Source organism: Pan troglodytes, chromosome 5 (genome assembly GCF_028858775.2).
Source record: "Pan troglodytes isolate AG18354 chromosome 5, NHGRI_mPanTro3-v2.0_pri, whole genome shotgun sequence".
In the NCBI taxonomy this organism is placed as follows: Eukaryota; Metazoa; Chordata; class Mammalia; order Primates; family Hominidae; genus Pan; species Pan troglodytes.
This window is the reverse complement of record NC_072403.2, coordinates 161,744,966-161,772,837: the sequence shown is the minus strand read 5'-3', so window position 1 is coordinate 161,772,837 and position 27,872 is coordinate 161,744,966. Positions and strand designations below refer to the sequence as shown.

At 45.7% G+C, this 27,872-nt stretch overlaps 1 protein-coding gene across 4 annotated transcripts in view; it reads left to right on the top strand.

Moving 5' to 3' along the window:
* The first annotated feature begins 357 nt into the window (after positions 1–357).
* The window catches only part of LRP11 (LDL receptor related protein 11), a 45,922-nt gene continuing 18,407 nt past the window's right edge, over positions 358–27,872 (top strand). The window contains exons 1-5 of one of the 4 annotated variants that reach the window (XR_010157788.1): positions 358–1,330; positions 11,937–12,094; positions 21,930–22,071; positions 22,378–23,852; positions 27,593–27,718. Coding sequence is in view for 2 of the 4 variants with exons in the window: in XM_009452206.5 (XP_009450481.1) it covers positions 718–1,330; positions 11,937–12,094; positions 21,930–22,071; positions 27,593–27,718 (1,039 nt within the window). In the remaining 2 variants the exon portion in view is untranslated. Of the gene's footprint in view, positions 1,331–11,936; positions 12,095–21,929; positions 22,072–22,377; positions 23,853–24,532; positions 24,620–27,592; positions 27,719–27,872 lie in introns of those variants that run through there. The other 3 variants (XR_008548707.2, XM_009452206.5, XM_001173426.6) reach the window with 3 other exon arrangements.

Here is a 27,872-nt window from a genome sequence, read left to right as displayed (position 1 = left end):
GAAAGTCAGGGACGCTGGAGGTGAAGGACTGATGACGCGCTACGGTGGTCCTAGGTGCGCGTGCCCCCTCTCTGGAGTAGTCCCGGGGGTCACGAGGATTTGAAGACAGGCCCTCCCTTCCCACTGCCCCCATTCCCCCGAATGCCAAGCCCCTGTGGGCAGGCGCCCTGGGCAGGTGTGGTTGGTTGCTAAAGCCTGCTGGGCCCAGACATGAACCCTGCCCTAGCTGGGCAGCGGCGCGGGAGCAAAGCTGTTCTGAGGCTGCCCTCCCCGGGGCCTGCTCTCCCAGCCCCGGAGGAGCCGGCGCGAGACGCGCGGGGGCGGGGCCGCGCGGAAGGGCGGGGCTCACCAAGGCTCCACCCCGCCGCGGCCACTGTTCGCACATACCTGGTGCTGATCAGCGCCGAGGCCGACTCGCCGCCACCCAGCGCGCCGCAGGCCGGGGCGGAGAGGCGCAGGGCGCTGGGCAGTCTCCGGCGAGGGCAAGGAGCGGTGCCCGGCTGGGCCGGCTATGTCTCCCGCTACTGCGGTTCCCGCCGGCGCCCGCGACCTCGGGGGAGCAGCCGGGTTCGGGGGCGCCGCGCTGTGAGGCCGGGGCCTAGAGCCAGCCGCGGCCGCGCAGGAGGGGCCCAGGGCCCGCGCTCGCCCGCGCCCGCGTCCCCGCCTTCCTCCCGCGCTCAGCCCCGCCTCGGCTCGCTGACCTTGGCTCTCGTCGCCATGGCCTCCGTCGCCCGGGAGAGCGCGGGCTCGCAGCGCCGGCTACCGCCGCGTCACGGGGCGCTGCGCGGGCTGCTACTGCTCTGCCTGTGGCTGCCGAGCGGCCGTGCGGCCTTGCCGCCCGCGGCGCCGCTGTCCGAACTGCACGCGCAGCTGTCGGGCGTGGAGCAGCTGCTGGAGGAGTTCCGCCGGCAACTGCAGCAGGAGCGGCCTCAGGAGGAGCTGGAGCTGGAGCTGCGCGCGGGCGGCGGCCCCCAGGAGGACTGCCCGGGCCCGGGCGGCGGCGGCTACAGCGCAATGCCTGACGCCATCATCCGCACCAAGGACTCCCTGGCGGCGGGTGCCAGCTTCCTGCGGGCGCCGGCGGCCGTGCGGGGCTGGCGGCAATGCGTGGCGGCCTGCTGCTCCGAGCCGCGCTGCTCCGTGGCCGTGGTGGAGCTGCCCCGGCGCCCCGCGCCCCCGGCAGCCGTGCTCGGCTGCTACCTCTTCAACTGCACGGCGCGCGGCCGCAACGTCTGCAAGTTCGCGCTGCACAGCGGCTACAGCAGCTACAGCCTCAGCCGCGCGCCGGACGGCGCCGCCCTGGCCACCGCGCGCGCCTCGCCCCGGCAGGGTAAGCGCGCGACTGAAGGGCCGGCCTTGGCCAGAGCGCTCGAGACCCGCAGCGCCCTCGCCAAGTTGGAAGCGAAACACACTCGTGCCAAGTTATTTTAGCCGCGGGCACCCAGAAGAGTTTCTGGCATGGGTTTCTCTGTCTTAGGGAAGAGGAAGCCCAGTAGATTGGCAGAAGCGGGCGGGCGGGCGCGGTGACGTGCTACTGGAATTTTTCTAGGCTTGAAGAGAAAGGCTGATCTGAGAGGATTCGTGGAAATATGACTTAAAAGGGGAGAAATGCTGAGAGAAAAAAGTTTGTTTTAGTCTCATGGGTTGTATAAGGCATGGTTTGTGTTAAGTAATTGCAAGAGCAAAATCTAATTAGATGCCGGGCTTCTCGTAACACCCACTCCTGTTTCTTGACGTGGGTCTCCTGACTTTGCCTGCGGTGGCTTTCATCATACAAAAATGGGAGGAAAACTACTGGTCCCTTTTATAAAAAGTGAAAAGAGGGGACTTCATTTTCGTTGAAAATAAGAAACTTTAAGGCCGGGCGTGGTGGCTTATGCCTGTAATCCCAGCACTTTGGGAGGCTGAGGAGGGCGGATCACCTGAGGTCAGGAGTTTGAGACCAGCCTGACCAATGTGATGAAACCCCATCTCTACTAAAAATACAAAAATTAGCCAGAGCTGGTGGCATGCGCCTGTAATCCCAGCTATTCGGGAGGCTGAGGCAGGAGAATCGCTTGAACCTAGGAGGCGGAGGTTGCAGTGAGCCGAGATCGCGCCATTGCACTCCAGCCTGGGCAACAAGAGCGAAACTCCGTCTTAAAAAAAAAAAAAAAAGTAAAAGAAAATAGGAAACTTTAAAGCGCGTTTCTTAAGGACTAAAAATGATGCTGATTCGACGGTTTGACTTTTTGTAGATGCTCTGAGTGAGAGAATCAGGACACATACAGGAGGCACAAAAATGGTAGTGGTTGGACATGAATGTCACGGAGGGAATAAGAGACCTTGATTGTGCCCACGTGTGGTCAGGCTCCGTGTGTTTAATCATGCCCTGTTGCTGTTTGATTTATAATAGCACGAATGATATCAGCAAGATGGGGGCGGAGCTCAGCCCCTTTGGAAGTGTGGATTCTCCAAAACCTGTGGATCCATTGAAAGAGTCTGGAAATCAGTGTCCATCACATCCTGCCTCCCTCCCCACCTCTACCTTAGATGAGGCTCAGAATCCTTGTCAGGGGAGCAGATATCAAAGGGTCGCCCTGCGACTGCTTGGCCTTGAGGCAAACACTGGGAAGGACTCCATAGCTTTCCCTCTGAAGTGGAGGCAGGCAGCACTTTCACTTGGACCCCCCACCAGCATCTCTGAGGCCCACCACGGCTGTTCCACACACATCCTCTCTGCCCAAACACAGACCAAAATATCCCAGCAGCAAAGAAACAAAGTCTTTTCTCTGTGTTCTCACTACTTACCTGGAAGAAACTGACAATGCCAAAGTGAGCTTTCCTGTAAACCCAGAGGAAACCTTTGAAAAGGAAAATAAACAAGGAAAGAATATGCCATAGAACAAAAATTTTAAAGTTTAGATTACTTTGAGACGCCAGGCACCGTGGCTCATAACTAACACCAGGACTTTGGGAGGCCAAGGCGGGTGAATCACTTGAGGCCAAGAGTTAGAGACCAGCCTGGCCAACATGACAAAACCCGTCTTTACTAAAAAAAAAAATAAACAAAAATTATCCTGGCATGGTGGCGCCTGTCTATGATCCCAGTTCCTCGGGCGGCTGAGGCAGGAGAATCGCTTGAACTGTGGTGGTGGAGGTCGCAGTGAGTACAGATTGCGCCACTGCACTCCAGCCTGGGCAACAGAGGGAGACACTGCCTCAGAAACAGAAACAAAAACTTCAGGTTACTATGAGAAGTTTCTGTGTTGTTTTTCCTCTTGCTTGCTTCGTTGCCCTTCCTTTCCCCAGGGGAGTTTGTCTAGGAATTGTTTTGTAGATGTTTGGGATGAAAATAGGCGAGCGCGGTGCTGGTCCTCATTTCTGGGAGAACACTGCTGTGCTCAGACTTCCTGAGGTCCCAGCAACATGGAAACGCGGAAGGTGCGGCTCAGGTTCCTGTAGAGGCTCATTTGTTCTCTCTGCGTGGAGGTCAAAAATTGTTCCCCAGTGTCCTGTGTGTCCCCTGCTCAGATGCTTGACAGGTTGAAGTTGTTTATGCTTCTGAGACTAAGTTTTTCCTTCTTGAATTGTTCGTTTTTGGGTTGTGAGCATGTGAAAACGGTTTAGAAGAGCCCTTGGAGAGGAGCTGTGACTGGATCCATCTGAGGTGGATGAAAGCACCATGAAGAAATGGTGATGGGATAGCACGAACTTACAGCAGGACACACCAGCCCTGTTTTCATGCCCACATTTGTTGACTTTGGTGTTAGGTGCTGTCCTCAGCCCTTTGCACGCATGAACTCACTCTGTCCTCACAACAACACAAAGGCCTAGGTTCTGTTATGATCCCTAGTGTATACAAGGCTTGGCAAGCGAAAGTAACCTGCCCAAGGGTCACACAGCATGGGGTTGTGGAGCCTGAACTCCTATGCTTTCTCCAGCAGCACCAGCAGAAGCTGAGAAAGGGATCACTAGGCTGGGACTGCGAGGGTAGAGGTAGGGAAGGCGGGAGGATGCAGGAATGAGTGAGAGATGCTGGAGAGAGGTGTCTTGTAGTGACTGAGCCTGCCTGCTAGAATCTGTAGAACAGAGGAGGGTGCTTGAAGTTCTGGGGCCTGGCGTCTCCACAAACAAGTCCCTGCTCATGCCCCCAGGACTTGGTGTCTGCTTGTCCTCCATCCCAGGCTGTCGTGAGGTTCAAGGGGGGACATGCTTTGTGAGTTAGGAAGGTGGCACGCATGTACATGATAGTGTTCTAGGAACCTGGTTGGGTCATGCCCATGACTGGAGGGTTGGGGGACTGGATGTCATGATAAAAAGTGAAGAACAGCAGGAGGGAGGGAGGGAGGGAGGGAGGAGAGGTAGAAGCTAGAGCTGCTAGGATTCCAGAAGAGCAGGGAATATAACCTCCAAGGACTCAAGGACAATAACCTTTATGTGGTTTTTGCTAGATATTCAGCCTGAAGTCCAGTATCTCGGGGAAGAATTTGGGAAGTGGGCCCCTTGCCTTGTGTGTCAGGGAAAATCAAAGCTGTTAGGCAGAGGTCTGCTCTCCTTTCTGCAGACCCACCTGCTGCCACCCCCAGCCTTTCCCTGTCTCTGCCAAGTGCAAACAAAAGAGTTGACCTTCCCATTCAAGGTTAATCCCTCTGCAGATGCTTGACCACTCTCCCTCTCCAAGGGCCTTACTTTCTCACATTCTTATCTTCTCCCTTTTGTGTTATAAACAATTATATTTAATAAATAATAGTAAGATAACTGGTTGGCAGTGTCAGGGAAAATACATTTAGACCTACAACTCTGACCATACACAAATTCCAGATGGATTAAAGAATTAAATTTTTTTTAAATTAAGCCATAGATTACTCCATACATAAAAAAACTTAAAGGAAATAAACTTCCATATCTGGAAGGAAGACAGGTTTCAAATCAATTAAAGAGATCACAAAGAAAGGGGATAGATTATATGCACATTTATAAAAAACTTCATATCAAGAAACAAAAGGAATTGCAAACAAGAGTCTGGGAAAAATGTGACATTATTTATTCATAGAGTTTATGGGCCAGGCACAGTGGCTCACACCTGTAATCCCAGCGCTTTGGGAGGCCAACACAGGTGGATTGCTGGAGGCCAGGAGTTAGAAACCAGCCTGACAAACATGGTGAAACTCCATCTGTACTAAAAATAGAAAAATTAGCCTGGTTTGTTGACACACGCCTGTAGTCCTAGCTACTGGGGAGGCTGAGACATGAGAATAGCTTAAACCCTGGAGTCGGAGGTTACAGTAAGCTGAGATTGCAACACTGGACTCCAGCCTGGGCGACAGAGCAAGACTTGGTCAAAAAAAAAAAAAAAAAAAAAAAAAAAAAAATATATATATATATATATATATATGTATGAGTCAGCAAGAAAAATAAAAATAAATGGGCAAAGGACATGAGCAGACACTTCCCAGAAGAGGAGGTATGGTGGATAAACATGGAAAAATGTTTGACCTTAGAATCAAAGAAATGTAAATAAGGCCAATTTTCATTTATTAACTTGATAAAAATAGGTTTACTGATATTGGCATGCATATGGGAAACTTCATATACACTTCTATGCTCACCGATGGTGTAAATTGCTACTTCCCTCTTGGAAACCAGTTGGGAAATATGTGGCAGAGACCATTAAAATATTCATTTCATACTTCTGGAATATTTTTTAGGAAAAGGAACCATGCTGAAGAGAACATATGAGCAAAAAAGTGTTTTACTCATATTGACATGCATATGGGAAACTTTATATACACTTCTAGCTCACTGATGGTGTAAATTGGTACTTCCCTCTTGGAAAGTAATTGGAAAATATGTGGCAGAAACCATTAAAATATTCATACTTCTGGAATATTTTTTAGGAAAATGATCTATGCTGAAGAGAACGTATGAGCAAAACATGTTTATTATGGCATTATTTATAATGGTGAAAAAAACAGTAACAAAGTAAATGTCCAGTAGTACAGATTAGGAAACTCAAGTGGCAATTGTGAAGCTTATGTTATCACATGGGCAGTGCTAAGATATATGAAGAAATATCAATAACAGGAATATACCAATAAGTTGATGAATTAAATTCAGGATGTAAAATTATATTTATTGTAACTGGAATACACCTAGGGTTGTCTCGAAATATAGTGGAAGGATAGAACCTTTGAGTTAGAAATAACTGGGCTGCATTCCTGGGTATATATTCAAAGGATTATAAATCATGCTACTATAAAGACACATGCACATGTATGTTTATTGTGGCACTATTCACAATAGCAAAGACTTGGAACCAACCCAGATGTCCATTAATAATAGACTGGATTAAGAAAATGTGGCACATATACACCATGGACTACTGTGCAGCCATAAAAAAAGGATGAGTTCATGTCCTTTGCAGGGACATGGGTGAAGCTGGAAACCATTCTCAGCAAACTATCACAAGGACAGAAAACCAAACACCGCATATTCTCACTCATAAGTGGGAGTTGAACAATGAGAACACATGGACACGGAGGAGAACATCACACACCGGGGCCTGTCAGGGGGTGGGGGTCAAGGGAAGGGATAGCATTAGGACAAATACCTAATGTAAATGACGAGTTGATGGGGGCAGCAAACCAACATGGCACATGTATACCTATGTAACAAACCTGCACGTTGTGCACATGTACCTTAGAACTTTTAAGTATAATAATAAAAAAATAATTAAAAAGAAGTATCTGATCTGACAAATTTATCGCCTGTGTGATGTAACTTAGCCCTCTGAGCCTAGTTTCTGCATCAGTATTATGCAGATGATAATACCTACCTCAGAGATTCGTTGTGAAAGTTAAGTTCTTTCTATAACTTCACCTGGCCTGGTACCTGGTACAAGGAAATTGTAACCGCCCAATGGGTTCTCCTTGCCCACTGCCTACACAGAGCCGATTTATCAAGACAGGGGAATTGCAATAGAGAAAGAGTTTAATTCACAAGGAACTGGTTGTGCGGATAAAACACAAGACCAGATGAGCCAGTTTATCAATCTAGGTACTGCCAACGGGGTGCTGCCAACCATCGAGGACAGGGTCTATAAAATATCTCAAGCCCTGAACTTAGGTTTTATAATAGTGATGCCTAAACCATAATTTCTAATCTTGTGGCTTATTTGTTAGTTTTGCAAAGGCAGTCCAGTCCTCAGGCAAGAAAGGGGCTTATTTGGGGAAAGGGCTGTTACCATCTTTGTTTCTTTTTACTTTTTTTTTTTTTTTTTTTTTGACACAGGGACTCACTTTGTTATGCAGGCAGGAGTGAAGTGGCACAGTCTTGGCTCACTGTAGCTTTGAATTCCTCAGCCCCCCCAAGTAACTGGGACTATAGACATGTGCCACACATCAGGCTACTTTTTGTATTTTTAGTAGAGATGGGGTTTCACCAGTTCCAGGCTGGTCTGGAACTCCTGGGCTCAAGCAGTCTGCCCACCTCAGCCTCCCAAAGTGCTGGGATTACAAGCATGAATCACCACACCCGGCCGCGTCTGTTTCAAAGTCAGACTTAAACCAAGTTCCTCCCAAAATTAGTTCGGCCTATGCCCAGGAATGGACAAGGACAGCTTGGAGATTAGAAGCCACATGGAGTCAGGTCAGATCTCTTTCACTGTTATAATTTTCTCAGCTATAATTTTTGCAAAGTCAGCTTCAAAATCCCTCAGTAAATGGCAACTATTATAATTATTATCAGCAGCACCATAGGGAGAAGGACTGGATCAGTACATACCAAAAATCACAATAATCATATTGGGGTTGCGGATAATTTTTTTTTTTTTTTTTTTTTTTTTTTTTTTTTTTTTTTAGACGGAGTCTCGCTCTGTTGCCCAGGCTGGAGTGCAGTGGCGCGATCTCGGCTCACTGCAAGCTCCGCCTCCCGGGTTCACGCCATTCTCCTGCCTCAGCCTCCCGAGTAGCTGGGACTACAGGCGCCCGCTACCACGCCCGGCTAATTTTTTGTATTTTTAGTAGAGACGGGGTTTCACCGTGTTAGCCAGGATGGTCTCGATCTCCTGACCTCGTGATCCGCCCGCCTCGGCCTCCCAAAGTGCTGGGATTACAGGCGTGAGCCACCGCGCCCGGCCTGCGGATAATTTTTTTTCCGAAGTGTTGCGGTTGGAAATCCATGATGGATTTTGACCGCATGTATCTGAGCCTCTTCCCCTAGTCTGGCCCCACTTCCGTACCCTGACTTCAGGGTTCTTTCCAGTTGCTCTGCCTGAGCTATACCATTCGTTCCCACACAGCACAGAACGTCTTCCTTGTCATGGAGGCTCTGTGCACAGTAGCGTGTTGTGAGTGAGGCTGGTTGATATTATATTACACTTCTCTGAATAAAATGCCACCTTGATTTGCTCATTCTAAATTGGCAGGAGTCTTATTCCACCTCTGTAGGTCTTACTAAGTGTGTTTAGTTTTCAAAAGAAACCAGTGTTTCCCTAGTACTTAACATGGGTTTATTACATTTTTTTGACAAAAATTCAAAATTACATATATGTTGTTCTTCATTAGCAAGTCACACATTTTAAAATGGCACACTCCCTTCCTCTTCCTGTTGTTATTTGTTTATTTTAAGGACTGTTTCTGGGTAGATAAGCTCTGGGTTATTTTAAAATACATTTTACAATGGAAATGGCCTGGACTTGAACTGAAAAGGAAACATTATCTGTGTTATTTCAGACACATCAGTGATCAGTTTAGAAGATAGGATGATTTCACTAAGCTTATAATTCATCTTAAAGCTCACTTAAATAAAAGTAAGTGACTAAAATGATCTTTTTCTTCCAGGAGAGGTAGGATTAATTAATTGTATAGTGTGTGGAATATTTCAGCACTTATCTGATTCTTCCATCTTAAATCTTTGAGAGTTTTAAAAAAATTATGTGTCCATTACTGTTTATATCACATAGACATATTTTCATATGTCTACTTAAAAAATGTATTTTTAACAAAGTTTAAATAGCTGCTAGCTGTAATGTATAACTGCTGAGTTATAAGATGCTTTCCAGAATTATAAAGTCATGAACCATTGTGTGGAAACAATGAACCTTTCAGAACCAAAGAAAAGATCAACACTATGAAAGGACTATCAAAATAATGCAAGTGTCCTATCTCTCCTTACCTGGCAGAAGCAGCATAAAGACATCAGACACTCCGTGTTTGCTCAGAGGTGGAAAAAGGCAGAAGAACAAGTTTCTTCCTAGGCAGGGGGTTGTTTACTTGGCTTATTTAAATCACAGTTACTAGTCCTCACTCTTAAGTGACTGGAAAAATGGGACACGTCTTCTCCATAGTTAGCAATAGCATGTAAAAAGCAATTGTGCTTAATTCCTCATAATGTGCTTTTTAAAAAAAAAAAAAAAGGCATCTTCCCTTTGTGGCTGGCAGCAGCATTCTCATTCAGAAAAGCCGCATCTCTAAGAGCCCCAGACCCCTCACATAAATCCCCTTGTTCCTGGATGGTCAAGATCCGGCTGCTTTTTCTCGCTTTCCAATGAGATGCAGACAGACTGGGAAAGAAGGGAGTTTATTTCTGCAACTGGTGACAGGAAGATGGTGGGAGTGACTCACCAGACCAACTCAAAGTTACAAGTTTTTCTTCAGTGTTTATTTACATTTGATTCAATCTCTATGCCTGCCTGAGAGTGTGCACCTACAAGCAGGAGTGTTTCATTCAGTCTAATCTTTAGGGTCTGGGGTCTGGAAAGTTTCTCTAGAGCCTTGGAAAATTTTCTTTAATCTTAAGTGGCCCTGATACAAGGTATATGTGTAAGAATGCCTTCGATCAGATGTTAGGGTCTGAGAAAGTCCAGGCGAGGTCTTAATGTATTTGTTTTCACATTCCAGGCCTTGTACTCCGGCACCAGTTTCTCCAGCTTGAATGTTTAACTTATGCATTCATCAGAATTACAGGAAAGGGTTAGTGGAAACTGGCTGCTCTGGTTGCTGATGACAACCTGTTGCCACACCCTGGTGCTGGGCATTGAGGGAACCACTAGAAGAGAAGAGAATCCTGGAGGGTTAGGTCCTAAACATCTGAAAGGCAATGGTAACTTGCTGAAGGGTTTTTCCTATTCGCAGAATGACCCCGTCAGATTAGCATTCCTGAAGAGTCATTTCAGCTGCAATGTATCAAGAGTGGTCACCTTTTGTTCCGTAATCAGACACTGAGGTGGGATTGCAGTAAGCCCCGAAACTCAAGCACTGGGATGTCTGGCTTGGCCCTTTAGAAGTTTGTGTAGGTAGCAACATTGGCCCCTGTGGAGGAAAGTGATGGGCTTGAAAGCAGGAGGAGAGGCGGTGCCTTGCAGCACTATGCAGGGTGAGCCAAAGAGGGGCAAGCCCAGCCAGCACTCGAACCAGAGCTTTGGCACTGAAGGAATGGGGAAGTGGATGCCAAAGAGGGTGTGGTACACAAACCTGTAGAGTTTTTCCAGTTCTGTTGCTGTTTCTTTAAAATATGTGTGCATTTGGGTGAATTTACTAAGAAGCTTACATCAATTAAAATTTTGGTAACTATGCTCTTAGAAATGTTTTCTTCGTACAGCTTATCCTTTCGGTCATCCCTGTAGCAGCTGTCAGTAAAGTATTAATATTGAAATAAACATAATTAACCTTATATTATTTAGTACCATTCTAGGTTAAAGGTAAATATAGGCTGGGTGCAGTGGCTCACACTTGTAATTCCAGCACTTTGGGAGGCTGAGGTGGGAGGATCACTTGAGGTCAGGAGTTCAAGACCAGCCTGGGCAACTCTCACTACAAAAGAGTGAAAATAGGTGGGAATGTTAGCACACACCTGCAGTCCTAACTACTCGGGAGGCTAAGGCAGGAGGATCACTTGAGCCCAGGAGTTGGAGGCTACAGTGAGTGAGCTATGATCGTGCACCAGCCTGGGTGATACAGACCCTGTCTCAAAAGCAAAACAAAACAAAAACAAAGGTAAATACAGATTTATTTTGCTGTTGTAGTCATCTGAGCCTGCTGGCTTCTATTATAAAAATTAGTTATTAGAAACGGTGAACCTCTTCAATTTTCCGAGATGAAAAATTGGATTTCAGAGAATTTCCATGCAGGCTTTATTTTGTATGGCTCTAAAAATTTGCCTTAACTTTTCAAACTTAATATATTTCCCATTCATTGAATACTTTATATCACTCCTATTTTTAAAACTTGAGGATAAGAAAAAAAGAAAATCCATATTAGAGGTGAATTTGGTGTTTTTCAGGTTTGTTTTAATAATCTTTTCAAGGCCAGGCACAGTGGCTCACGCTGGTAATCCCAGCACTTTGAGAGGCCGAGGCAGATGGATCACCTGAGGCCAGGAGTTCGAGACCAGCCTGGCCAACATGGCAAAACCCTGTGTCTACTAAAAATACAAAAAACAACTAGCAGGATGTGGTGGCACACACCTGTAATCCCAGCTACTCGGGCAGTTGAGGCAGAAGAACCGCTTGAACCCGGGAGGGAGAGGCTGCAGTGAGCCGAGGTTGCACCATTGCACTCCAGCCTGGGTGACAAGAGCAAAACTCCATCTCAAAATAATAATAATCTTTTAAAATAAATTTATTTAACAGTGCTTTGAACTTAAGTGATTTTAAAATTAAGTGAAAAATCCACTCTAGAAAATAAAACTGCTTCTCCATATTTACACATTGGTGGGACCTCGTATGCTGCCTTGTACCCAAAATTGCTACCAGCCAACACTCCACACAGCCTCTTCTGCGCATATTATAGCTAAATTCCACGATCATAAAATAAATAGAAAAATAATTTCCATTTAATATGGATTCTCTTAGCAGTTATTTGCCGAATCATATCTATTCAGCAAACAAGATACCTCTCCATAAATTAGAAAAAATAAGAAATCATCTTTTATGAATTATTTATTTTCTTTCTCAGAAAAGGATGCGCCTCCACTTAGCAAGGCTGGGCAGGATGTGGTTCTGCATCTGCCCACAGACGGGGTGGTTCTAGACGGCCGCGAGAGCACAGATGACCACGCCATCGTCCAGTATGAGTGGGCACTGCTGCAGGGGGACCCGTCAGTGGACATGAAGGTAACGCATGTTGTCACTGCTAACAAAAACGAGTATTTCAGTGAAGTGGTCTTTTGTAATGTCCTGCCACTTCATGCTCCCTAAATGTCTGTACGCTAGCAAAAGGCATAAAATGGAGACTGTATAAAACTGATTATGCCAAAATGGTTTATTATCTCAATGTGCTTTTCTGCTGAGTGAGCAGCAATCTCGATCATTTGTCTTGGAGCCTACACTCCTTCTTGCTGCTGTTTGTGACTTGTCTAGAGGACAAAGACACTTCAAGGAAGAAGGCTCATGCTTTGTTTTAATGACTCAGATTACTTTTTTAAAGTTCTATTTCTTTTTCTGAGCTCAAGATCCAGGTAGAAAATTTGAAACTACAAAGGAGTCTAAAGAGGACAATAACAATAGGATGAACTTATCCTTCACATGAGCTGGAAAGTAGACAGCTTACCTGGCAGCTAGGTCTGCTGGGGCACACCGAGCCTGTGAGGGAGGGAGGCCAGCATGCGGTGCTCCTGCCCGGGGCTCCTGGGATTGCCGCCGATGGAAATCAGCCATGTGGCTGGTGGCTGCCTATGCTCAGGAAGTCTTGGGTGGTGAGACAAGTGGCTTTTTATTCACCCTCTCAGGGTGAATTCCTGGCTTAGGCAAATAAGCGCTTCCTGGCTTAGGCAGATAAACTGCATCCAAACCACTTCAGTTAGAGGAAGTGGAGAAAGAGGGTGAGGTAAGGAGGCACTGATTTGTACTCTACTGGAACCAAAACAAAAACAAATCTGGAAGTCCCTCACCACTGATTTAAGTAAGAGTGATTTTACTCCCTGATTATATTGCATTAGAACTGGACTCACCCTCGTCCAGTATGGTTTGCCTTTGTCCCCACCCAAAAATCTGATCTTGAATTGTAATCCCCATAATCTCCACGTGTCAAGGGAGAGACCAGGTGGAGGTTACTGAATCATGGAGGCAGTCACCCCCATGCTATTCTCATGATAGTGAGTGAGTTCTCGCAAGATCTGCTGGTTTTATAAGTGTTTGGTTGTTTCTCCTGCCACCTTGTGAAGAAGGTGCCTTGCTTCCCCTTTGCCTTCTGCGGTGATTATACTAGTAAGTTTCCTGAGGCCTACCCAGTCGTGTGGAACTATGAGTCAATTAAACCTCTTTCCTTTGTAAATTACCCAGTTTCGGGCAGTTCTTTGTAGCAGTGTGAGAATGGACTAATACACCCAGCATCCTTCCCAGCCTCTCCGCCAAACAAGAGTGCCTTCCACAACACCCCTTCCAAGGCTCATCTGCCATCTGTCTGACTTTTCCAAGGGCAGAAGCTCACTACTTCACATCATGTCCATGACATTACTCATCACTGTGTTGGGCAAGCAGGCTACGCCTCCCCTTACTTCTGTGCATTGGTGTTGGGTCTTCCCTTTGGAAAAACACTGAACTCATCTTTTTATCCTGTGTAAAAGCTTTGGAAGTCTTTGAAAAAAAGAAAGAAAAGAAAAGAAAAGAACATCACCACTTGGTATGCTGTTCTCAGAACTCAGCACCCCACAGTTTGTCAGATGTTCCTCATATGAATTGATTTTTCAGGCCCACCACTATCCTGCCTTGTCTGGATTTTCTCATATTAATCCATACCCTTCTTAACATCTAATACCCCTAATTGAACCCCATATTTAAGCTTTGGTTTTCTGACTCATTCATTACCTACTGTGATCCAGATATTGCCTCTCCTTCTATTAATGAGCTTCGTTACATGAACTGTGTCAGTAGCTGCATCACACAGTGGGTTCGTGCTGCGTTTTTCTTGCCTTCAAGAGGAAACTCTGAACCAGTTCCCAATCGTGTATAACAGTGACGGCAGGTAGACCTCAAGTTATGAAGCCATCATCTAAATGACAGGGCCTGCACTAGGGGAAACATCTGTTACCAATTTGTGACTGTCTTAGAATGATATACATTCATGAATGTCCCCCAAAGTTAACACTCATCCTGCTGAGACTTCATCATAATCAAAGCCCCCACGGATTGAGCACCCACTGAGTGCCAGGCAGCTTAGAGAGATCTGTAATCCACTGGACACCCTCACTTGTAGGCACATCCCCATTTGGTGGATGAAGACTGTCAGGAAACATTGTGGAAGACTTTGAGGTGGGCAAAATATTACTAAGTACCTTTCAATGGAATGCTGGGTTGGTTAGTGGATCCTTCAAGGTTAACATCTATAAGTTGCAGAAAACTGATAGTAACCAAATGATTCTTGTCCATAGAAATGCAAAAAAAAAATTAGGTATATAGGGGTAATTGACTTTCACCCTGGAGAAAATAAGATTTCAAACATGACATTTTAGTACATGTAGATACTAACCGATCTATTAGTAGATTCATTTCAGTACCGATTAGCAAACCCATTTCAGTTTTGCATCTCCTAGCAACTTCTTTTTGGCATTCATGATTGCCTGTATATGTGTAGTCTTCAGATTCTTTAAATCAGTTGAACACCTTATTGGTTCCCTCTTTAACTAATGTCTTTGAAAAATATTCATATTATATTTGTGTGACAGTCATAGCTTTACTATTTTGAGAATTTTCCTTTAACAGTAATTAACCCTTAGGAGCTATGCCTCTGATCCCTTTAACTTGAGCAGCCTTATTTCACACCCCAACATTTCTGCCAGGAGAATTGGGCCTCTCAAATCAAATTCCTTTTTCTCTGAGAATGGCTTCCTGCTGACTGGAACACTGATGCACTCCGCCCTCAAGCTGCAAAATGGGGCTAAGTTTGAAGGTTGTTGAGAATAGAGGGAGGGCAGTCACACAGCAAAATAGTTAAGTTAAAACCTGTTGTTGGATGCCCTTGTTCCTAAGTCCCTTGACTGTCCCTAGCACCCAAGAGTGTCCATTGATTGGGCTTTCCCCTGAGCGCCCACCTCCTCCTCTTCTTGAGCCATTCATCCCTCCTCTCATCTCCCCTGCTCTCCACCATCTGCACGGGCTCCTCACCCTTGCTGTCTGTTCTCAGGCAGAGTAGTGATCTCTCCCTTTGCCTCGTGATACTTTAAGATCAGCTTCTAGGGCCCATCTTTTCATGTCCAAGTGACCCAGACAGGTATTCAACCTGCAAGGAATTATGCTGTCAGATTAGTTATGAAACAATTAATAGTTAATTTTTAAGCATCTGGTATGTGTCCAGTACTGTACTAGGCACTAAGCATACAGGAAAGCTCATGTTCCTGACTTGTCTCATTCATTCGTTTATTCACTCATTCATTCATTGACAGGGTCTCAGTCTGTTGCCCAGGCTGGAGTGCAGTGAGTGGCACAATCATAGCTCACTGCAGCCTCAAGCAGTCCTCCCACCTCAGCCTCCTGAGTAGCTGGGACTATAGTCATGGCTAATTTTTTTTTTAACTTTTTGTAGAGATGAAGTCTCACTATGCTGCCCAGGCTGATCTCAAACTCCTGGGCTCAAGCAATCCTCCCTCCTTGGCCTCCCAAAGTGTTGAAATTACAGGCATGAGCCATAGCACCTGATCTGTCTTTTTCATTTGTGAAGACAGAATGGATGATTGGTCAGAACCAAGAGGCTATCCACTGGATTTAAAGTTATATATTTTATGCCCTTGAACAGGATATTTTACATCCACTTAACTGAATATTTATAATACATCAAAATGCAAGATGACACATATTTTTCAGGCAGCCCATTAAATGATGCTGACTTTCATGGTTATTAAACATAATACATTTAAATCTGAAGTCAGAATGTAAAATGTGACATTTAGGAACATGATACAAAGTAGGACATTCAGGAGATTTGGAATTCATAAATCAGTATATTGATTTACATTCGTCAGTTGCTTAAAATTTTCTAAATGATTATCTTAGTCCATTTGGTCTGCTATAATAAAACACCATGACTGGGTGGCTTCTAAAGAGCAGAAATGAATTTCTTTCAGTTCTGGATGCTGGGAAGTCCAAAATCAAGGTACAATCAGCTTTGGCGTCTAGTGAGGACCCATTTCCTATTTTATAACCAACCATCTTCTCACTGTGTCCTCATATGGCAAAAGAGGCAAGGCAGCCCTCTGGGGCCTCTTTTATTTTATATTTAAACATATTTTAACTTTTAGGTTAAGGGGTACATGTGCAGGTTTGTTATATAGATAAACTTATGACTTAGGGGCTTGGTGTACAGATTATATCCTCACCTGGGTATTAAGCATATTACCCAGCAGTTTTTTTTTTCTAAACCTCTCCCTCCTTCCATCCTCCACCCTCAAGTAGGTCCCAGCGTTGTGCTGTTCCCCTTTCTCTGTCCATGTGTTCTCATTTAGCTCCCACTTATAAGTGAGAACATGTGGTATTTGGTTTTCTGTTCTTGCATTAGTTTGCTGAGAATAAGGACCTCCAGCTGCATCCATGTTCCTACAAAGGACATGATCTTGTTGTTTTGTATGGCTGCATAGTATTCCATGGTGTATATGTACCACATATTCTTCATCCAGTCTACCGTTGATGGGCATTTAGGTTGATTCCATATCTTTGCTATTGTGAATAGCGCTGCAGTGAACATATGCATGCATGTGTCTTTATAGTAGAACAGTTTGTATTCTTTGGGTATATACCTAGTAATGGGATTGCTGGGTCAAATGATAGTTCTGTTTTTAGTTATTTGAGGAATTGTCACACCACTTTCCACAGTACACCACTTTTCACAATGGGTGAACTAATTTGCACTCCCACCAGCAGTGTGTAAGTGTTCCCTTTGCTCCACAACCTCACCAGCATCTGGTGGGGTTTTTTTTGTTTTGTTTTGTTTTTTACTTTTTAATAACATGGGACCTCTTTTATAAGGGCACTAACCTCATTCATGAGCACGTATCTCCAAATGCCATCACACTGGGCGTTAGGTTTGAACATGTGACCTTGGGAGGGCACTCAGCCATTCAGTCTACAGCAGTGACTTCAGAAAACCACACGTAAGGAAGCTTGCTAAAGGATGGGCATTATTTAAACCAACAACTTCATTATTAAATTAAAACTAACTGCATCCTGGCCTACCTGCTGTACATAATTTTTTTAAATAGACAGGTATTACTAAGTCTTTGTAACCAAGTATATACAATGTGTGTGTGTGTGTGTGTGTGTGTAATTTAGTTTAGACATATATGAGAAGCCCAAACGTGTATTGCTAGCCACTGAATTCCTAGCTAGGAAGATGGGGTTGAGTCAGACAACAGGCTGAGTCATTCATTGATTTGGCCAGAAGCCAACCACCAAAGGCTGTTACTGCTGAACAGGGATCTTGAGCAGAGATTGGGAGCTCCTGGTTTATGATCATGTCTTTTTCCAAGTTACAAATTGGATATGTTGTGTGTACATATGTAGATAGTTTTTTATCCTGATACTTGGAACATGTCTGTGAAACACTGTAAACCCTCTCTCCAATGTCATCCTAATGGGAGAAAATGTATAGAAGGGTCACCTGGGCCCTTAAAGGGAAAGCATCCGTGTGACAGTTCTACATCTTCTAAATATCTGAATGCAGGAGAGACAGCTCTCGTTAGCTAAAAGAGCTAGGGAAGGGACATTCAATCTGGATAGATCTAAACTGGAGTGTGCTCAGGAGGCTGAGGTGATTATCATCATCTGCATCTGGACCCAGTGTTGCCTGTATCAGAGAGGCAGTGCCTGGGCAGGCAGGGGGGAAGCATGCCAAGGCCAGGTGTGAGGATGGCCCCTGACCCAGGGATGCTCTGTCCTTTCAGCCCCAGTGTTGACAAGAGGCTTGCTAGTGAACCGCAGGCCTGCAGAGTTTAGTCTGACATTGGCACTCTGAGCTTTGACGCCCAGAAGCTCAGTGACTCACTGACTTTTGCAGGGAGCTCTGGCACAGGGTGACGCCAGCAGCCTCATGGATGGTACACCCAGCTCCCTGGCCTCAGTGCTTCCTTGGTTTATTCTATTCTATTCTATTCTATTCTATTCTATTCTATTCTATTCTATTCTATTCTATTCTATTATTTTATTTTATATTGAGATAGGATCTCGCTCTGTCACCCAGGCTAGAGTGCAGTGGTGCAATCTTGGCTCACTGCAACCTCTGCCTCCTGGGTTCAAGAATTTCTCATGCCTCAGCCTCCCAAGTAGCTGGGACTACAGGCACGCACCACCTGGCTAATTTTTGTATTTTTAGTAAAGATGGGGTTTCACCATTGTTGGCCAGGCTGGTCTCGAACTCCTGGCCTCAACTGATCCACCCACCTCAGCCTCCCAAAGTGGTGAGATTACAGGCGTGAGCCACTGTGCCCGGCCCCTTGGTGTTTTTTAAAATCTCTGTTAACTTTGTCTCCACTCCGATGTCCACTCTCAGAATCTGGTCATGACTCAGCATCCTCCTGTCACACCAACCTTCTAAATCTCTGCTCCGAATCAATCCTGCAGCCCACGCCTCCACTCACATACCATGGCAGGGGGCCAGCACCTGCTGCTCCCTGGCAGTCTCAGGGCTTCTTGTCTGCTTTCAGGCGGAGCAGGTGGGACAGAGCAGCTTTCTTGTGTCACCTTACTTGACTGAAGGCTGCAGGGTCTCACCTAGACATACTCCAGCATGCCTGTCATTTGCAGCCATGCTCCCTTGTGTTCCTAAGTCCCAAGAGACAGTAAATGAGGGCATAAGCTATTGCACTGCTGCCCACCAGTCTGGTTCTGAGCTAGGATTAAAGAGAGCCAGAGCCTGCGACACACCCGCCCACCTCTCCACTTATGCAGCTCTGAGCTTCACCACTTGCACCTTGCCCTGTCTTTGTCTTGCCTTGGTTCAGCCTGGTGCCCATGGGAAGAGGCCATAACTGACCTTCCTCTCACTGCGGATGAAGGTGGGAGGAAAAGTTTCCAGAAAAAAGGAGACAGCAGACCCTGGTCTTCCCAGAGCTCAGGCCTCCTGGCCACTGCAGTGACCCAGGCAAGAGACAGGCTGGGGTCAGAGCAAGGTGGTACCCGCGGACAGGGTGATACATGGTCAAATTCTGGATGTGTTTTTAAGGCAGACCCCATGGAAATTCCTGATGGATTGGAGGTGAGATAGAAGGATCATTAAATGCAATCTTAAGGTCTCAAACCAGAGTTCTAGTCTTGTTTTCAGTCTTATTTATCTGATTCTCTGATCTTATCTGACCAGATAAGACCTGGTCTTATCCGACAGATAAGACCTGAGCCCCAAGTCTTATCTGATCAGATTAAGACATTATCCGGTCTTGTCCTATCTCAGACTGACTTCTACTTTTATTTCAGTGGGTTCTGATTCCTAGCATCAGCAGCCCACTCCAGGCTCTTTGGAAGTTCTCTTATTGTCATTAGAGCTCTCTCTGCTGCCCTTAGTATTTTAGCACTCACGTAAATGACCCGTTTGGCATTCTGTCAGTGTAGTTGGGCCTGAAGGTAATGTAACAGCGTGGCAGTGAGCACTGCTTAACATCTCTTTGAAATAAACAACAAAAGGCAGGTGGCCGTCATTGCCAGCCCTCCAGAGTAAGGCTTTTGCAGGGAAAGTGGTGGACAGCTTGTAGGCCAGTGTAGACTGTTTTACAACTCGAGGTCTCAATTCTGTCACTGTCGCAGTGAATGAAAATCACTTCACGGGGATTCGTTTCTTTGTCTGTAAAGAGTCATTGTGTAATGTTCAGTTAGAGATAAGAATCAACCAGTGGAGATGGTGGATATATTTAAGCGCTTACTATGGGCCAGGCCCAGCTCTTTTACATGAGTTACTTTATTTGATCCTCATCAGATAGGTGCTATTATTACTTCCATTTTACAAATGAAAAAAATGAGGTTTGGAGACGTTAAGTGACTTGTACATTATCAGCCAGCTGGTACGGGGTAGGGCTGGCATTCAAACCCATGTCTATTGGACACCGGGTTGTGTGCTCTTAACCACGCACCAGTGTTTCTTTCAGTGTGATCATGGGTCACCTGGGTGGGCTTGGTAAGTGTAGAATCCTGGGTCCTGCTCTCCTGACCAACCCACTGACACTGACTCTCTGAGGCTGGGACCTGGAAATCCATACCTTAGCTAAAGTGGCATAACATATGACAACCACGGTAATCTCATTATATCTAAATGATTGTAAAGCATCCTGTGGGTGTGTATATGTAATGTTGACAAATCCTCTAAGCCTAAGTCAGTCCAAATTCTAGGATTTCCTAATTAAAAACAAGCAGATAGTTCTTATAATAGTACAATCCCATCCTCTGTAATTTCCAAAGTCCATTATTAACGCATCAATGTAATAGAATGTCGAATGGTCAGCATTCTGCAGAGGACAATATCCACACTAGTTCATTTAAGCAGAAAGGAATTTTTTAAAATAGAATATTAAATAGGTAATAGAATCATTAGGAGAGCTGGAAAAACAGTCTTCAGGCTGACTGTCCAGCAGTGACTCCCAAAATCCCACCACAGAGCTGAGCTTCAGAAGCTGTTGCTCCAGCATGCTCAGCAAGCTGCCTGTGAATGTTGGGAGAGCAGAGGGCAAGCATGGAGCCCTGGGTTAGGGAGTGATCAGAACTGAAGCCCAGGAGGGCCTCTGCAATGAATGACTGGGGGAACTTGGATAGAAAAGGAGGCCAAGGAAGCAGGGGTTTTCAAACAGCCAAAGTGGCCAGCATGGCCAGATACAGTAAGAGGGCCAGTTAAACATGGATTTTTTTTTTTTTTTTGAGATGGAGTCTTGCTCTGTCAGCAGGTTGGAGTGCAGTGGGTGATCTTGGCACACTACAACCTCTGTCTCCCAGTTTTAAGTGATTCTCCTGCCTCAGCCTCCCGAGTACCTGGGACTACAGGCGCACGCCACCATGCCCAGCTGATTTTTGTATTTTTAGTAGAGATGGGGTCTCACCATGTTGGCCAAGATGGTCTCCATCTCCTGACCTCATCATCTGCCCGCCTTGGCCTCCCAAAGTGCTGGGATTACAGGCATGAGCCACCGTGCCCAACCAAGCATGGATTTTTTAAAAATAGTATTGTTGGTCTTGACACCTAGGTGACTTTTGCTAGGTCAGTTAGTGAGTTTTGCCAGCACTGTTTCAGGGGGATGGTGGGGAAAGCAGCTACATTGGGTGGGCGAAGACTAAATGGGAAGTGAGCAAACAGAAACAGCAAGCACGGCACAGCCAGGCCTTTCAGGGAGCCAAGTGGAGATGGGAAGGAAGCGGGGCTGTGGCTGGTGAGCCCTTGGAGCTCAGGGAATTTTTTTTATTTGTTGTTTTGTTTGTTTCTTAGGATGAGAGAAACTTGAGCATAGTAATAGCAGAGCCATTTGAAAGAGAAATGAGTCAATTTGTCAGTGTTCTAAAGGTCCTAGAAAGAAAGGGGGCAAGGACTAGAAGGAGGGGTTGGCCTGGAACACAGGAGGGACAGCTCCTCCCTGCTGGCTGTCAGAAGGAGGTGACAGTGGGTACAGGTAGGGTACCAGGAGGAGGTGGGTGGTGGAGCCCTAGTCATGGTCCTGATTTTCTCCCTGAAGCTGATGAGTCCCCCTGCTGAGACGGCAGGGCCTGGATCCTGAGCGTGAGGCTGGGGATGAGGTGCAGGTTTGGAGCAGCAACTGCTGCAGACAAGTGAAGGGATTGTCAGTCAAGGCCTTGGCCACCTAAATAAACTAGAACTTATGAGTTCAAGGTGGGCCAGCTGCCAACAGTGTGTGATGTAGTTCAGCAGCCTTGGGCTGGAGTGCAGAGGCAGGTCCTGGGGCTGCTCTGAGGACATGGACTTTCGGTTGAGGATGGTGTTGGGCTCGGAGCTCAGGTCTGCTGCTCGACGTGATGTGTCCCATCTGTGTGGCAGGTGCCTCAATCGGGAACCCTGAAGCTGTCCCACCTACAGGAGGGAACCTACACCTTCCAGCTGACCGTGACGGACACTGCCGGGCAGAGAAGCTCTGACAACGTGTCAGTGACAGTGCTTCGCGCGGCCTACTCCACAGGAGGTGAGAAGAAAGTCCTTCCCTCGCTTCCCACTGCTTGTGGAAGGCAATGTTGGGTTGGCGCTTTGTCCTCTGGCTCTGCACTCCATGGGCTCTTCCATTTTATTTTTGGTTATTGCTGAATGAGAGAGTCTTTGCTAAAAACACAATAACAAAAGCAGGCTCTCTTCTGTTTTGGGCTTAGCCGATGCTACTGGGTTGGGGTGGAGGGAGCACTCCAGGGGATGAGAAGAGATTCTCCCGCTTCTCTTGACTTGACTTCGTCAAAGACAATTGCCTGGCTATTCTGGGAGAGGACTTTGTTTACAGATGGATGGTCCATTTGCTGCATCTGTTCCAAGAGGGAAGCTAAGGAGTTTAGTGAAACCAGTTGAACTCGTGGAAGCAGAGAGTGGAATGGCGGTTACTGGAGGCTGTGCGGGGGACGGACTGGGAAAGGAGAGATGCTGGTCAAAGGGTACAAAGTGTCACTGAGACCGGAGGAACAGGTTCTGGTGATCTGTTGTACAGCATGGTGACTATAGTTAATGATAATGTATTGTCTGTTTCAAAATTGCTAAAACAGTAGGTTTTAAATGTTGTCATCACAAAAAGATTACAAGTAGGGGAGATGATAGATGTGTCAGTTAGCTTGATGTAATCATTCCACAATGCAAACATATATCAAAACATCACATTGTGCCTCATAAATATATACTCTCCTTTTTTGTCAATTAAAAATACATATTAAAAAAACAAGGAAAAGGCATACCACAGGATTGAAGAAAGACTTGGCTCTTGGGTGTAATCAATTGCTGATACAATAAGTCACTTCAAAAATTTTAGAAAGAGAAAAAGAGTGCAGCTAAGGAGTACGGTTAAAATTAATTGAAATACGCAAAGGACCCGTCAATTTGAAAGTGCTACCTACACATTTTCATAGACACTTTACACAGATGCATAGTTATATTAATAATATAACTTTAAATACATATGATGGTTCTCACATTCTGTTGTACAATGTAACAATGTAAAACTTATTTCATTCATCTATGTTTCTTACTTTTCTAAACATCTACATTTTTTTTTTGAGAGGGAGTTTTGCTCTTGTTGCCTAGGCTGGAGTGGGAGTGCAGTGGTGCAGTCTCGGCTCACTGCAACCTCTGCCTCCTGGGTTCAAGTGATTCTCCTGCCTCAGCCTCCCAAGTAGCTGGGACTACAGGTGTGCACCACCACGCCCTGCTAATTTTGTATTTTTAGTAGAGACAGGGTTTCACCATGTTGGCCAACCTGGCCTCGAATTCCTGACCTCAGGTGATCCACCCGCCTCAGCCTCCCGAAGCACTTAGACTACAGGCGTGAACCACCACGCCCAGCCCAACGTCTACATGTCTAAGAAAGATTAGGTCATCAAATTTTTAAAAATATCCATTGCATGGAACTTAGCGACACTAAAGATATTGTAGTATTGTAGAGGGAACCCCTCACCACACACACAATTCACTTCTGGAGAGGTGCTAAGGTCTTGTACATTTAAATATCCTGTTACTCGGTCATCGTGTATTTTCTTAGTGTATGCAGTGTGCAGGGACCTTGCCAGGCACTGGGGATAGAGTGGTGCACTGGTGGTCCCTGACTCTGGTAAACTTGCAGTAAGTCTGTGATATTTTTGAATTCTCAGTATTCAATACTCAGGATCCAGATGGTAATTAAGCCAGCAGAGTGCAGAATGAGGATAAAAGAGTTGGAACAGGACTGTGATTTACTTGTACTATATTGGATCTAGCCTTCTATCAAAAACTGAGGTTAGTATGCATACTGGAAATGAAACTTTCTAAGGAGTTAGATTTTAGGATCCTAAGGACTTGTCAACTCTGATAATTTTCATAGGCGGCATTAAAAATTTGTTTGGCTGATGACAACCTGTCCAGCCAGGGGTTAAGCTTACTGTAAGGAAGCAGGGTAACCATTCACAGACAGGACAGGCACCAAACTCCAGCCCATGCCAGCACTGTGAGGTCACCAGTGATAGCGAGTAAACAGTCTGTCCAGCTCAGCCCGGATTCCGTCAGCCCTGCTAATTCATTGCAGCTGGACAGGAGAGCCAGCCAGCTACTCAAAACATTGTTGAGTCCCTTTGCTGGGCAGCTACTCAAAACATCGTTGGTCCCTTGGCCACCAGGACCAGTGGAGACATGACATTGTCTCCAGCAGGGATGGCTCACTTCTGTAGAACTGGGCGCCCTCTAGAGGGCTTTCCCCCTGGGTACCAAGACTCACCTGGACAGGGTCTGAGTCAAGTGCTGACTCTGGGAGGAAAGGACTCTTGGGAAAAAGACACAGATACCCTGTCATCCCCACAGAAATCAGAAAAGGATTGCTCTTGTACAGCTGAAGTGCCTGGGAGGGAGGAAGGGCCTGCAGTGATATGAGCAGATGGCCAGCACCTCACCGGCCACTTGTTTGCCCTGGTTTATTTCCTCAGGCAGCTTTCCGGGCTCCAGAGGTAAATTGCCAGCTGTAAATTTCTGGCCCTTCTCCAAGATGATAATAAACTGTATTTGAAGTAGCAGAGAGTGGTGTGTGAATCATTTTTGATTACTCAGTGGCCGCTTGAGTATAGGTCTTGTGTGGGTAACTTTATATGGAAAATAAAAAGGAATTGGTGTAGTACTAACTGCTGTCTAGAATCACTTAGTGGTTATATTGGAATAACATGCTATGAATTAAAGTTAATAAAACACCACAGAGAGACATTGGAAAATAGAGGTAGAAGAGACAAGTGTTTCCCTCCCCTCCATTGTATGTATTGGTCTTGCAATGAATGACCCAGATGTTATGGTAACCAAGGGTGACACCAGCTGAGGTAGACAGATGAGCAGGTACCCTGCTTATATGATCATAACTTGGTTCAATTTTTAATAAGTTGACATTTTGAACATTTTTCATGCTTAGAAAAATGATCACAGCAAGCCAGCAAGCTCTTCCAACATGATCTAACTCAGCAGTCTCCAAACAGGATGCCCCTGAGTTGTTCAAGACATTTTTAGGGTGAGAAAGAAGATAGCAGAGTTTATATTTTTGCTGATTTTTAATTTTTTTCCTTAAAATTTGAGTATATTTTATAAGATACACCCCATGTTAGTACAGTAGTATGCACGTATTATTTATAAATAAACCGGACTAGCCGGATGTGGTGGGACACCCCTGTAATCCCAGCTACTCAGGAGGCTGAGACATGAGAGTCAGTTGAGCCTGGGAGCTGGAGGCTGCAGTGAGCTGAGATTGTGCCACCGCACTCCAGCCTGGGCGACACAGCGAGACTCCGTCTCAAATAAATAGATAAATAAATAAACTGGAGATGCCTGTTCAACAATATATTATTGATCAGGATGCATGATCAAAAAAGTTTGGAGGCTGCTAATCCAAAAATAGATAGAAAATTTACAAATATGGATCCATCTCCAAAATCACCAAGGAATAAATAAAACCTTGAGATATTTGGGATTTTCATGCCATGAATTTAAGAAACCTGACGAGGAACTGTATCCTGCTTGATATCCAGCGTGTCCCCCACCTCCTCTCCCTGCTTCTTCCCAGTGGCCGGAGCTGACTCTCCTTCAGGCCCATGTTCTCAGTCATAACTGCAGGCTCTTTGCTTCCTCTTCTTCCGCAGGAGCTTCTATCAGCATTTATTTTCTTTAACCTCTCTTCCTCCTGGATCAATATATCTTCAAATTGCCTCACACCAAGATAGACTCCTTTTCCAACCTCTTGATTTAACCACGTCTCAATAAAAGATGTGTCCAAGGCCAGGTGCAGTGGCTTACACCTGTAATCTCAGCACTTTGGGAGGCCGAGGCAGGAGGATTGCTTGAGTCCAGTAGTTCAAGACCAGCCTGGGCAACATAGTGACACCCTGTATCTACAAAAAAAAAAAAAAACAAAAAAAAAACCAAGTGTATGTCCAAGATTTCACTTGGGTTTGTGAACTGTGCTCAGCCATTTGGTTTTGAAGGAATATCATATAATCTGCCACTTCCCCATGTTCCTGAGAGAATTGTCTAGTCCACTCTGTCCCTGTAAAACTGTGGAGCTCCTGTGACCTGCTTCTAGCCTTGTGCCTTAGTCCATGTTTCCAGTACCAGATAGTCACCCGGTTCTCCTCTGGCTAAGTCTAATAAAGTTGGCTTAATCAAGGGAGAGGGAAAATGCATTTCAGGAAAATATTTGTAGCTCCTATGAATTGCACTGCAAATTAAAAGCTCCTAAGAACTCCAGAAGGGAGAAATGTCATTATTTCTTTTTTTTTTTTTTTTTTTTGGAGATAGAGTCTCCCTCTGTCGCCCAGGCTGGAGTGCAGTGTCACAATCTCGGCTCACTGCAACCTCTGCCTCCCAGACTCAAGTGATTCTCCTGTCTCAGCCTCCCGAGTACCTGGGACTACAGGTGCATGCCACCAAGCCCGGCTAATTTTTTGTATTTTTAGTAGAGACGGGGTTTCACTGTGTTAGCCAGGATGGTCTCGATCTCCTGACCTTGTGATCCACCCGCCTTAGCTTCCCAAAGTGCTGGGATTACAGGTGTGAGCCACCGCGCCCGGCCAATGTCATTATTTCATGAAACTAAATTCATGCCAGCCCATAACTAAATTTTGCTTATTCTCTACAGTACCAGGGACGTTATGATAATCAACAAATAGGATTCAATAGTAAAAACTTAATCTCAGTGAAAAGTATTACTTAGGAGACAAGAATGTAAGACATAGCATATGTAAAATAGTACCTCTGGGCCAGGCACGGTGGCTAACACCTGTAATCCCAGCACTTTGGGAGGCCGAGGCAGGTGGATCAGTTGAGGTCAGGAGTTCGAGACCAGCCTGGCCAACAAGGTGAAATCCCATCTCTACCAAAAAACACAAAAATTAACCGGGTGTGGTGGTGCATGTCTGTAGTCCCAGCTACTCCAGACGCTGAGGCAAGAGAATCTCTTGAACCCGGGAGGCGGAGGTTGCAGTGAGCCAAGATTGTGCCACTGCACTTCAGCCTGGGCGACAGAGTGAGACCTTGTCTTAAGTAAGTAAGTAAATAAATAAATGGTACCTCTGTTAAAACATAGCCAACTGCCATCCAGGGGATGGGATGGTATTAGGTGCCCTCCTGCAGAGCAATCGACAGCCAGAAGAAGAGGTTCCAACAATGGCTTCTATGAATGAATGAATGAAGAGGGAGACAGCTGAGGCGGGGAATCGAGGGTAGAGAGAGACCTGGGCTGTTGCTTCTGTGTGCCACCTCCTGGCAAGGCAAGCATGGAGAACAGCCCTCAGACCAACAGCCCCTGAGGAGTCTGAAGAATTAAGTCGGGAGGCTCAAAAAGAGCCCTCCAACCTCTCCAGAACCTGTTGCTGGAATTGTTAGGTTTGCCTCATTATTTGCATCTCTTCCCCGAAGTGCATTTTATCATCCCCACAGACTCCCCTTTGTCATCCCCATCTTGAGAGTCTGAACTTCTGCACTCATGTGACTTGAGATTTGTTTACAAATAGGATGTTTGCACACTTGCTCGCGCTACCACTTCTTCTGTGACGATGGCTGCTGCATTGACATCACGCTCGCCTGCGATGGAGTGCAGCAGTGTCCTGATGGGTCTGATGAAGACTTCTGCCAGAATCGTGAGTTGGCTATCGTCACATTGCTAGGCAGTGGCTGGAAGGGATGGAGTTGGGAGGTCTGTGTTCTGAGAATGAAATGCAAACACAGTGTCCTTCCCCTGCTTGATTTTAGTTATAACTTTACATGTAAAAGCTATGCCTTAAATGAGAATTC